Consider the following 11,674-nt stretch of genomic DNA (forward strand, 5'->3'; position numbering starts at 1 on the left):
GATTTTAATGATAGGTTACAAATTTTTACTAATAGGCCTGAAATTTCATTTTTTAGTTCCTTCAGAACTCTGGGGTGTATACCATCCGGTCCAGGTGATTTACTACTCTTCAGTTTGTCAATCAGGCCTACCACATCTTCTAGGTTCACCGTGATTTGATTCAGTCCATCTGAATCATTACCCATGAAAACCTTCTCCATTACGGGTACCTCCCCAACATCCTCTTCAGTAAACACCGAAGCAAAGAAATCATTTAATCTTTCCGCGATGGCCTTATCTTCTCTAAGTGCCCCTTTAACCCCTCGATCATCTAAAGGGTGCCCATTGCCAGGGGGTTTAGGAGTGCACTTGACGCATTCTCAGGCGACTTCCTATGCTGAGTCACATCAGGTGCCTCCACATGAAATTTGCTGGGCAGTTACTGGGAAGTCGTTGCACACTTTTGCTAGGCATTATTGCTTGGATGTGGGGAATCTGGCTTCCATGTGCTTTAGTTAGTTTTCTACGCGTGGAGCTCTCTACGTCCCACCCGAGTTAAGGGGAGTTTAGGTACATCCCACGAGTCTGGACTGATCTGGGTACGTACAGGGAAAGAAAAATCAGTCCAGAGACCCATCCATTTACTGGGGGAAGAGTCTGCCGCTCGTACCTTGGCTTTGTATATAGTGTGGAGTTGTTGGAGGTTTTCAATGCTGATCACTTATGTTAAACTTGGGAAATGAGTTTTCCATTGTCGTTTTCACCTTCTTCTGGCTTGTTGGAGAGGAGGGAGTTTGCTTAGAAATGTATGCTTGTTGCTCAAATCTTGACTTGGGTCCAGATCAATACTGAGAGACTGCAGGTGGCTCACTGGGTTATGTACAGTGTGAGTGAAACTTTCCCTGTCTCCATCTGCTGGAAGGGAGGCAAAACCCAGGAGTCTGGACAGATCTGTGGTACTACAGGAACAAAAATTAGCAGGTAAGAGCCACGTTTCCTAAAGGAAAGCTACTTCTGGGGTGGAATCTAAGCCCCAGGCATGTTTTGCAAACAAGCTAATTTGTTTTTGGGATGCCCAATACATTGAGGTAGTAGCAGTGATTCACTTCCTGTGAGGGAGAGGAAGGGAGGGTAATGCTGAGCAGGAGACGTAGATTGGCATAAGAGAGGGCAAGCTGAATGGTTCGCTGGGGTCCCGTGAGACCAGAACTATCTCAGACGTCACCAGCATCTCCTGTTCCATGCTGCCCCTGCCATATTCCCAGTTAAAGTGCACATTGGCTCCCTCAGCTACATGTGGCAAGTTTGGCAGTGTGAGCCTCAAAAGCCCCTGAGACTGGCATTGCGCAGTAACACAAGTAAGCTCCACTTCTGCCAGCCATGGTGCGGGGGGGCCCAAAGAAGAGCTAGGAATATGGCAATCAGGAGGAAAAAGGAGAAGTTAGACAATCGCAGAAAGCAAGGGAGAGGGAGACCTAAATAAGATGATGTTTGGAGCGCAGGGAAAGGAAGACTGTATATGGGGAGGTGGAGAGAGGAGAGTCCAGAAGAGAAGACGGCAGGTAGCAGCAGAGGAGAGAGGGCCACATTTTGGCTGGAGGGAAGACGGGATCAGAACTGTGGCATGGGGATTCGGGATGAAGAGTAGAGGGACCTGGGTTGTCAGGGGAGGAGAGGATTAGTGACAGAGAAGGAGCTTGAATTGGTGAAGGGATGAAAGGCAGAAGTAGATGAGGGCTGAGGAACCTGGAACTCTGGAACTAGGGAGCGGGGGAAAGAGGAAGTTGGGGGAGGATTGGGGAGGAGGTGTGAGAGCAGAATAAGCCCTGGGAAGGGAAGTGAGTTAGAGGGGGAGGGATGGGCATTTGTCACAGCTTTTTCAGTGGGTACGCGCGCACCTTGTCGACTTTCTAGTGTGTGTGTGTGTATCTCATTATTAAAAGTACACGCATATTCTCCATTTTTCGCATGTGCTAGAAGGTCGGCGAGCTATGCGCGTATTTACCAAAACAAATGTGACAAATGCACATCTGTGGAGGCTGCAAGACAAAAAGACAGAGAGAAGTGGCAAGGGGGGAGGGTAAAGCGATGGGGATGGGATTGCTTGGAGGGTTAGAGGCAGCGGCTGGGGAATAAGGACAAAGGAGACCAGTGAAACACAGAAAGTATCTACAGGTTACATCCGTTATTATGCTAAAGCCATGAGTTTGTAATAATAAGCATTTAATAATAAAAGAAACATATCTACAGTACTCGAATGTAATCCGCTTTGACATGGCTGAAAGGAGGAATATAAATCAGAGAGAAAGACACGAGAGACAGAGACTGCATGGCCAATCCCATCCACCCACTCCCTCAGAGACCCCTGGGTTTGTCCCAGGCTTTCTGGGAGGTGAAAAATCTAGCTACGAGGGAACCGGGGCAGAGAAATGCTCAATGTCTGAAACAGATGTAGGGGAGAGGGAGAAAAAACGCCCTGACAACAGAGAGAAAAGGATTAAGTTTCAGTTTAGTGACTGGAGTGTCGGCGTTGGGGATGGGCTTCTCTGAGGGGCTTTGTATTTGCCACTTCTCTTTCTCCAGGTTTTGTCTACATCCTTCTAACTTGTGGGGCCTTATTCTTTACTGGTTCTGCATATGTGACAGAGTTTGGTTTCTCTGTAGGAATCTTCTCTCTTCCCAGCAGGTGACGTATTGGTGTTCTCCAGCCCGGTGTAATAATCGCAGTCTGCCTTTTACTGTTTGAGCCCTGGCAGTTAGTTGTGTTGGGGTCCAGCTTCAGAATGTGTTTTCTTGGAGATTGCATTATTTCCAAAGTGCCTAGCAGTAGAGTTTGGATTGCTATTACTGAGGTGACGCCAGAATGTTTGTATTATGTATCTGAATTCTCTATTAATGTAAATTATGTAAAACTTTGTGAAATAATAGGCCTAAATGGGATGCTGGTCGGGTGGGAATAAGAGAAGATGTGCATGAGAAGGAGGAGAGAGGAAGGGGGGGAGAGAGGAAGGATGGAGCTGGGGGGAGAGAAGAAGGATAGGAGAGAGGAAGGATGGAGCTGGGGGGAGAGAGGAAGGATGGGAGAGAGGAAGGAATGGAGCTGGGGGGAGAGAGGAAGGAATGGAGCTGGGGGGAGAGAGGAAGGAATGGAGCTGGGGGGAGAGAGGAAGGAATGGAGCTGGGGGGAGAGAGGAAGGATGGAGCTGGGGGGAGAGAGGAAGGATGGCAGAGAATGCCTGGAGTGGGTACCATAGACAATTTTCACCCAGGGCACCATATGCCCCAGAGTCAGCTCTGAGCAGGCAGAATGGGCCAAATGGTCTCTTCCTGTTTCTGGCAGCCCTCAAACAAGTTTGGAGCATAGGAGCAAGTTCTCTCCGTGTCTTATTGCTGTGATTATCTGCAGCCGTTCTAAGACACATCTGTTAAACATTTGATTTTTCACCTTTACTCTCTTTTTCCTAAAAGCAATATGGCGTTCCCTGGTAGTGCCATAGAATATAATCTGTACTCTCTCCCTCATTTATTTAATTGATTTAGATTCTGCCTTTCATCACAAAGTGCCTCCTGATCAGGTACTGCAGGTATTTTCCTGTCCCCAGAGGGCTCGCGATCTAAGCTTAGGCAATAGAGGATCACCGCACCCACTCAGTCTGGTTCATGCAGCCCATTGGGCCTTGTTGCTATACTGGGATCTGGAAAGGGCTAGCAGAGGGCTGATGATGCTTTTGAAACAGTCTGCAACCCCTGTAGATCTCTAAATGGACAACCCATTTCTAAATAAAACAGAACTGATCAGAAATTTGGGCCCTAAGCAGAAAAGTAACTGCTCATATAATGGCATAATGCAATGTCTGTGTACTGGACAGCAGTAACTCAGGACACGATGGTGGCTAGAATTTGGCTACACGGTTAATAGCCAGGGGAAACCTTACCACATTTCATACATTGTATTATGCAGCCCTCCTATTGTTGAAGTCCGTATTTTGTGGGTCCATCCAGAGATACAGTCTCGCTCGCCTTAGGGTGCATGTGATGAGTGGAGCTAGGCCCTTGAGTTGTGGGTGTGGGGCACTTGGCTGTGCACAGTTTCTCTGCTCAGTCTCTTTCTGTAGCTGCAGTGCTGCTGCTCTGATTTGCCTTCCTGAGGGGTTGGCCCGTGCTTCAAACGTTGTTTTCACATTGGAGACCAAAATGGGGAGCAGATGTGGCATCTGCTTTGGAGAGGATGGAGTAGTTCAGACTTTTCTCACAAGTGAAAGCAGACATCATTTTAAGTAGGAGGCCCTGGGAAAAGGGCTTCCTCGCCAGCTTTCCAAAATGTTTTCTGACAATTGATGGATGGACGGTTACAGGCAGAGAAATGTCTGTTATCAAGTACAAAAAAATCCCATCCTACTTCCTTGTTGTTTTAGAGTTTGCTAAAAGCGAATGCTCTTTGCCATAGTAAAGGAGCAAACTCTGGCAGTGTAGATGAGGCCCGAGTTATTTCTTTTGGCTCTGGGAGGTTACAGGTATGTGGGAGTGAGTTTTGAAAGGTCTAAGAATTCTCTTTAAAGCTGAGGGAGAACTCCTGATGTTTGAATAAAGTAAGAGAGAGAGCATTGTCATTGGCTGAACCAAAATTGTGCAATACACTCCTGCTTGAGGTGAATTTCCAAACTTTTAAGAAGAACTCGAAAATTTGGTTATTTAAACAGGCATTTGGAGACTAAGCATGCATTTTTTTTTTTTAACTTTATGCATTTTTAATTTGAAATCAAGAAATACAATCTTGAAATAGTAAAGGAAGAAGGAAAGAAAATCCATATCCCATGACAAACAAGGAAATACAAAATACATTCCTATGCCCATAAGTCCACTATAGGGGATCCAATTACAAAACATGAATATTAGAAAAAGATGCTAGAGAGCATTTATAAATACAGCGGGTAATATATTCATTAAACAAAGGAGGACAGGACCGAGCATGGCATTTTTATCATTTTGATTTTAGCGGGAGCAACTCTATAATTTATATTGGCCATAAAGGAGAGAGCTTCGCTATTACTTTTTTTTTTTTTTTTTTTTTTAGTAGTATGATAATTCTAGATAATTTTCTTTTATGGTGGTGTTTTCATTTTTCTTGTATGTACTTTGTTTTATTATCAGTGTTATTTATGTATTTTTAATAATGCTCATCACGCTCTTGTGAACCGGTATGATTGCATCAGAATATCGGTATATAAAACAAATGTTTGCGTGGCTTCATTCTGCATAAAGTTTCACTCGGGCATCAGTGGAAATAAAGATCAATGAATCTAATTCTATAAGATGAGCCAATAAAAAGAAGTCCCCTTTTTATATAATTTTTCTGAATTTATTTTCATGCATTCAAGTGGAATAATATAGCAAGCACTCGACCTTATTCAGCCATCAGGTCAGGATGAATGTTGCTCTGGGGCAGAAATTGAACTATTGCAGGCATGATTGGGATGCTAAATGCAACAAAAATCACAGTGAAAGCGTTTGCTCCGTATTGAGGGTGCTCAAACCCCCACCGAGCTGGTACCTATGCATAGGAACGATATAAAATGCACATGTAAATGCATTGAGTTACGGTTCTTTGATTTTCCAAATAAAAACCTATTGTCTTGTGTCCCAGTAGTGCACGAACAGTCCCATTTCAAAGTAATAAGATAAAAGAAATATACTTTGTAACATAATAATTGGATATTGCGGAGTATAATATGAAGAATAATGAAATGGAAATCATAGGACATGATTGTGCATCAAAGTGCCCTAACTACCTTGATGTAGCGACTCAGAATGAGACAAATTAGATTATGCATAAATATGACCTAGAAAATGTATTTGCTGTAATATTGACCTAGAATATGAACATTGAAACAGAACAGGATTGTTGACCCAGTAACTGAACTCATTTTGTAAACTGTTGCGATCTTATTTTGGAATGGTGCTATGTAAAATTATTTATTTATTTATTTTTAATTTTTATAGACCGAAGTTCTTGTAGGAACTACAAATCAATCCGGTTTACATACAACTTTTAAATGCCCAAAAAGAGTAGTGGGCTTTACATAGAACAGTTGAACAATAAAACAGGTAACAATAGAACTAACAATAAATTATGGAACAAATAGAATAGATAACCAATTAAACATAGTAATGTAGTAATAAATATTATATAGAAAAAAAATATAAAAGAGATAGAGTAAATGGAGTGTGAGTAAAGTATAAATACAAAGATGAAAGAGCTCAAAAATTAAGGTACAGTTGAAAAAAATTGTAATAGGAAAAAACAGTGAGATAACCCATGATTTGGGTTAAAAGACTTGATTAGGTAGCATTAGATATCTGGGAAGGCTTGACGGAAAAGCCATGTTTTTAGCTTTTTTTTGAACTCCTGATGACTTGGTTCTAGTCTTAGATCTGGGGGGAGCGCATTCCATTGGTGGGGGCCTCCTGAAGATAGTGCTCTTTTGCTCAGTGATGATTTTACCTGAGGGGCTTGCAATGTGCCTTTGTATGCGCTTCTAATTGGTCTGGATGAAGTATGAGGTTGGAGTTGGGTGCTTAATATGATCGGAGCAAGATTGTATGTTGCTTTGTGAATAATTGTGAGCACTTTATAGAGGATCCTGTGGTTAATAGGAAGCCAATGTAGGTTATACCTAAATAAATACTTTCTGGCCTCCATGCAGGAGTAGAAATCCTCTGAGACCATGATTTCTGCTCCTAGGGATTATGTAGCATTGGCAAGTTAAAGCTGAGCCTTTTCCTAAGAAAGGGACGGGAGCCTCATGGCAGTCATTTCTAGAACATTATTGTATATTCATTGGAGCGTTTCTCAATGTGTATCTCTTGTTTTCCCAGTCGACTGAAACCCTTTTTATTCTCAATCTATACAGATGAATAGCAGTAAATTGATAATGAAGGAGCAGCCACTGCTGGTGGGAAGCCAAAGTCAAGTCAAGTTGCAGCAGTTGTTTGAAGACTCTGGCAACAGGAGAACTAACCCTGGACTGCAGTCCACAGGAGGCCAGGGTTCAGAGAGATCATTCCCCCCCCTGGTGAAAGACAAAAGCATGGACAGCTCGAGCACCATCAAATCTGGTGATGGTTCCAACAGATCCACCAGGACTCTTCCTCTGACTTCAGAGCAGGCACTGAAACAGTACAAGCACCAGCTGAGTGCCTTTGAGCAGCAGGAAATTGGTAGCTTTTCTGAAATCTACTTTGTGGGACCAAATGCAAAGAAGAGACCTGGTGGTGTTGGGGGCTCCAACAATGGTGGTTATGATGATGACCAAGGAGGCTATGTTCTTGTGCCCCATGATCACCTGGCTTATCGCTATGAGGTTATCAAGGTCATTGGTAAAGGTAGTTTTGGCCAAGTCGCCAAGGTGTACGACCACAAGCTCCACCAGCACTGTGCCCTGAAGATAGTGCGCAATGAGAAGAGGTTCCATCGTCAGGCAGCAGAGGAGATCCGTATCCTAGAGCACCTCAAAAAACAGGACAAAATGGGAGCGATGAATGTAATTCACATGCTGGAGAGCTTCACCTTCCGCAGCCACATTTGCATGACTTTTGAACTGTTGAGTATAAACCTCTATGAGCTGATCAAGAGGAACAAGTTCCAGGGTTTTAGTCTACAGCTCGTACGTAAATTTGCCCACACCATCCTACAGTGCCTAGAGGCGCTCCACAAAAGCAAAATAATCCACTGTGACCTAAAGCCAGAAAACATCCTTCTGAAACAGCAAGGCCGCAGTGGCATCAAGGTGATTGATTTTGGCTCTAGTTGTTTTGAGCACCAAAGGGTCTACACTTACATCCAGTCCCGGTTTTATCGGGCACCAGAAGTCATCTTAGGGAGTCGTTATGGCATGCCCATAGACATGTGGAGTTTGGGATGCATTCTAGTGGAGTTGCTCACTGGGTACCCCCTTTTCCCTGGGGAAGATGAAGGAGACCAACTGGCTTGCATGATGGAGCTCCTAGGAATGCCACCTACAAAACTACTGGAGCAATCCAAGCGGGCCAAGAATTTTGTCAACTCCAAAGGTTACCCCCGTTACTGCACTGTTACCACACTCCCAGATGGGACGGTGACCCTCACCGGGAACAGATCCCGCAGGGGCAAAATGCGGGGCTCGCCTGGAAGCAAAGACTGGGTAGCAGCCTTAAAAGGTTGTGACGACCCTTTGTTTATTGGCTTCCTAAAGGAATGTCTTAAGTGGGAGCCATCTGCTCGAATGACTCCCAGTCAAGCACTAAGGCACCCTTGGATCTGCAAACGTGTACCCAAAATTCCTAGTTTAGACAAGGCCTCAGCAAAACGGATTTCAAGTCATAGTGGCTCCTTCCCAGGAATAGGATCAAAATTACCTCCTGTAGCTGGTTTGGCCAGCAAACTGAGAGCAAACTTGATGAACGACTCAGTTGGAAGCCTCCCCTTACGGACTGTTCTGCCCAAACTGGTTAGTTAATATACGTCAGAAGAATATTTTTCTACCAGTAACTAAATTCTTACTTTCAATCCGACTGACTTTTTACTGAAAAGAAAGTAGACCATGTATATAGGAAACTGAAATGAATGTCAACATTTCAAGGGCTGTTTTAACCAGGTTGGTTCCACTTACGCTGGGCTTCATTTTAAAATATTTTTAATGGGTCAGCATGTAATTGTTACATTTAAATGAAGCTACTGCTCTAATATTTATCAGTTTGTAGCAGTGCAGAATGTGGACACTTAATCATATGGGTTGCCAAGTCCTCTGGCTTATATTTCTACAAGAAATCATTTTTACATTTTCTACTTTTACTAGTTTTAAATGAGGACCTGAATGCAAATGTTTAGTGGGTTTTGGTGTTCTATGTCGCAGTCGGGGCTCCCAGTGAAGGGAGGGATAGTTGGGCTGGGCTTTGTACAGATTTGGCAGTTTGTACATGGCAGGACCAGCCACATGGGTAAGATGGTACTAGTAAGGTCTGTTTATCAGCTTGTTTGCTAAAACCATGAGGCTTTGGATCAGAAGTGGGTGTTTCAATTATAGGAGAGGGAGCCTAAAGATAGCTTAGAAGAAAAGCAGTTCCCCACTTCTCCTAAAAGCAGATACCTTGGCATAATACTTTGAGCCTTAACACTTTGGTGCCTATAGTTTCTTGCTGTGTAAACTCTCAGCCTGCAGGCTGCAAAGGGTTAAAGAGGTTTTATAACACATGAAATCCCAGGGCTTGTTCCTTGCACTCAGGGGTCTCAAAGTGCTGCACACTAATATCCAAAACGAATATGCATGAGGTACTTGCATGGATGGAGAACCAGTGAATACAGGGTTCAAATCCTGCTTCTCCCACGGACATTCCTTGTGACTTTGCCCTCTGTAGCCCAGGTAGGGACCTACTTAAGTGTAGCTGCATTGTAACTTGCCTTGAGCACTGGTTTGGAAAGGTGAGTAAATACATTCATTAGGCATATTCTGAAAACCAGCCTTATTTGTGGCTCTCCACCCCTGCTTCACCTCGCTGACTAGAACATTCTTGTAACTTGTACAGATGTGCTCCTAAGGCAACGATTTAAAGGGACAGCTAAAGCAAATTCTTTCGGAGGTGAATGTACATTTTACATTGGGGATTAAAAAGCTCTTCCAAGTAATGTCCCTCAGCAGTACTGCTACAAGTAAATTAGTATGGGTGGCTAGCTGTGCTGATCACCATCAGAACTCTATGCAGGCATCGTGCTTCCCAAATCAGGCCTGGTTCTCAGAAGATCCATGGTGCATATGCAGGAGAAATGTACATACATTGGAGATTGTTTATGCAAATGTTACCGACTGGTTTGGGAAGCCCTGCTGTAGGATCAGACAGCTGACGGGAGACGGTGTTTTAAAATGAGCATGGGGAGGAGGTATGGATAGAGAAAAAATCAGACTTCCTATTTCCCTCATCCATCATCCCAACAAATTAAAAAAAAAATGCAACCCTTAAGCAATAAAATATATTTGAATAAAGAGGAGACCTAGAAATAAGGCCTGTTAGACAAAGCAACAGGGCCGAGAAGCAGGGACTCTGCTGTTTGCAGGCTTTGCACAGTGCTTGGGCTCAGATGCACTAAAGGCTTTTCCCCATATTTTTGTCTATAGTAAATATGCTGAGTACATCTGGCTGTTGTTAATCCTCTGAACTCCCTAGCTTGCCAAGTGTTTGTGTGGTGACTCTTTTACTTTTATTGAAAAATGAAAACATGTAAAATATTTTCTGGCAACAGAATGTAGGTTTTGTAATAAAATAAAGTCAAAGTGTCTGACTTTTGCAATCAAAGGAGTTAGCAATTCTCTTTGCAAATCATGATGGAGAGACGTAGAGGAAGTGACAGGTAGGCGCCAGGAAATAAGAGGGGACGGCTGGACAACATTCCACTATTGCACAGCTCCAGTCGCCGTCAGGGCTGTGTGGGGCTTACAGATACCGAGGGTTTCACTGGGCTCCTTCAATTCCTGACTAGTTCCATTCCTTTTTTTATGGAAAACGGGGCTGCTGCTATTAGTAGAGGCGAATGAACAGGAAAATGCCTCATGAGCCACAGGCATATTTCAGTGGGAAGGAAGGTCTAGAACAAGGGCTTAAAACGGCCAGCCTTAGGAGGAAGATCTGGAAATGGTGGCTGCTGAATAGAAATACTTCCCGTCAGACAGCCAGCCTTAGGAGGAAGATCCGGAAATGGTGGCTGCTGAATAGAAATACTTTGCTTTGTCATGGTAGAAGGCTGAGAGAGGCTTTGAGCGCAGGACCAGATTTGGTGTCCTTACTCCATGGGACTCTGCAAGGCGTGCCGAGATGCTGTAAGAGTGCCTCATTATTTTCCCTAATAACAGGAAGCTTCCCACCCTTTCCTTGCTCAACAGCCATGTACAAGGTTTCTAAAACAAACTTGTGGGAAATGAGACGAGTTACAGAGAAAACAGAGGAGAACCATTTAAACTATCAACAAAGCAGAACACGAAATGAGAAGGCGGGAGCCTTGCCTGCCTGCATTCTGCAGCAGGGCAGCTCTTCCCTGTCCTGTGACAGCTGGAGCACAAGCGATGCAAGCCATAGCATGGGACCAGTCGCAGAAAGCAGACTGTGTCATGGAAGAGAATCAGTGACCTGCAGACAAGAACCCTAGCCATGCAGGAAGAGGCCACGTCCTGCTCGGCCACGCAGCAGCTTCAGGTCCTATTGGACAAAGGGCCTGGGCACGCTGAACCTTTTGGGTGGAAATGGGCAACATCAGTAGCACAATTTGGTGATCGTTTTAGGAGGGTCATTTTGTAAGCCGCTTAGAAATTCTTATTTGCAGTCCAGGCATTTTTACATAAATACATTTATCAAGCAGTTGAGTGTAAAGTTGGGGAAAAAACCTTTGCCCTGGAGACCCACATTCATGAAGCACTGCTCAGCCTCGTGGAATCTTCAGCAGATCTGCATTTTCCTTCTACTTCTTTTTATAATTATTGTGTGGTACTTAGGGGAATCTATACAGTTATCCACATCCAGATTAAGCAACTGTGCTATGTAAAACTTGTGTAGTAGTGGAGCCTTCAGATATGCAAACAGGCCAACAGTGCAGCAGTCTGTCGCAGTGTTTGTGAAAGAGACAATAAGCAGCTGTAAGTGAGGCAAGTGTCACTCCAAAATGTGCTCGTGG

General features: G+C 44.0%; 1 protein-coding gene across 1 annotated transcript in view; it reads left to right on the plus strand.

The window, feature by feature from the left end:
* The window catches only part of DYRK3 (dual specificity tyrosine phosphorylation regulated kinase 3), a 19,634-nt gene extending 11,160 nt beyond the window's left edge, over positions 1 to 8,474 (plus strand). Inside the window, exon 3 of the mRNA XM_029572961.1 lies at positions 6,891 to 8,474. Coding sequence (XP_029428821.1) covers positions 6,891 to 8,474 — 1,584 coding nt within the window. The remainder of the gene's footprint in view (positions 1 to 6,890) is intronic.
* The last annotated feature ends 3,200 nt before the right edge of the window (positions 8,475 to 11,674 follow it).

Source organism: Rhinatrema bivittatum, chromosome 12 (assembly GCF_901001135.1).
Source record: "Rhinatrema bivittatum chromosome 12, aRhiBiv1.1, whole genome shotgun sequence".
In the NCBI taxonomy this organism is placed as follows: Eukaryota; Metazoa; Chordata; class Amphibia; order Gymnophiona; family Rhinatrematidae; genus Rhinatrema; species Rhinatrema bivittatum.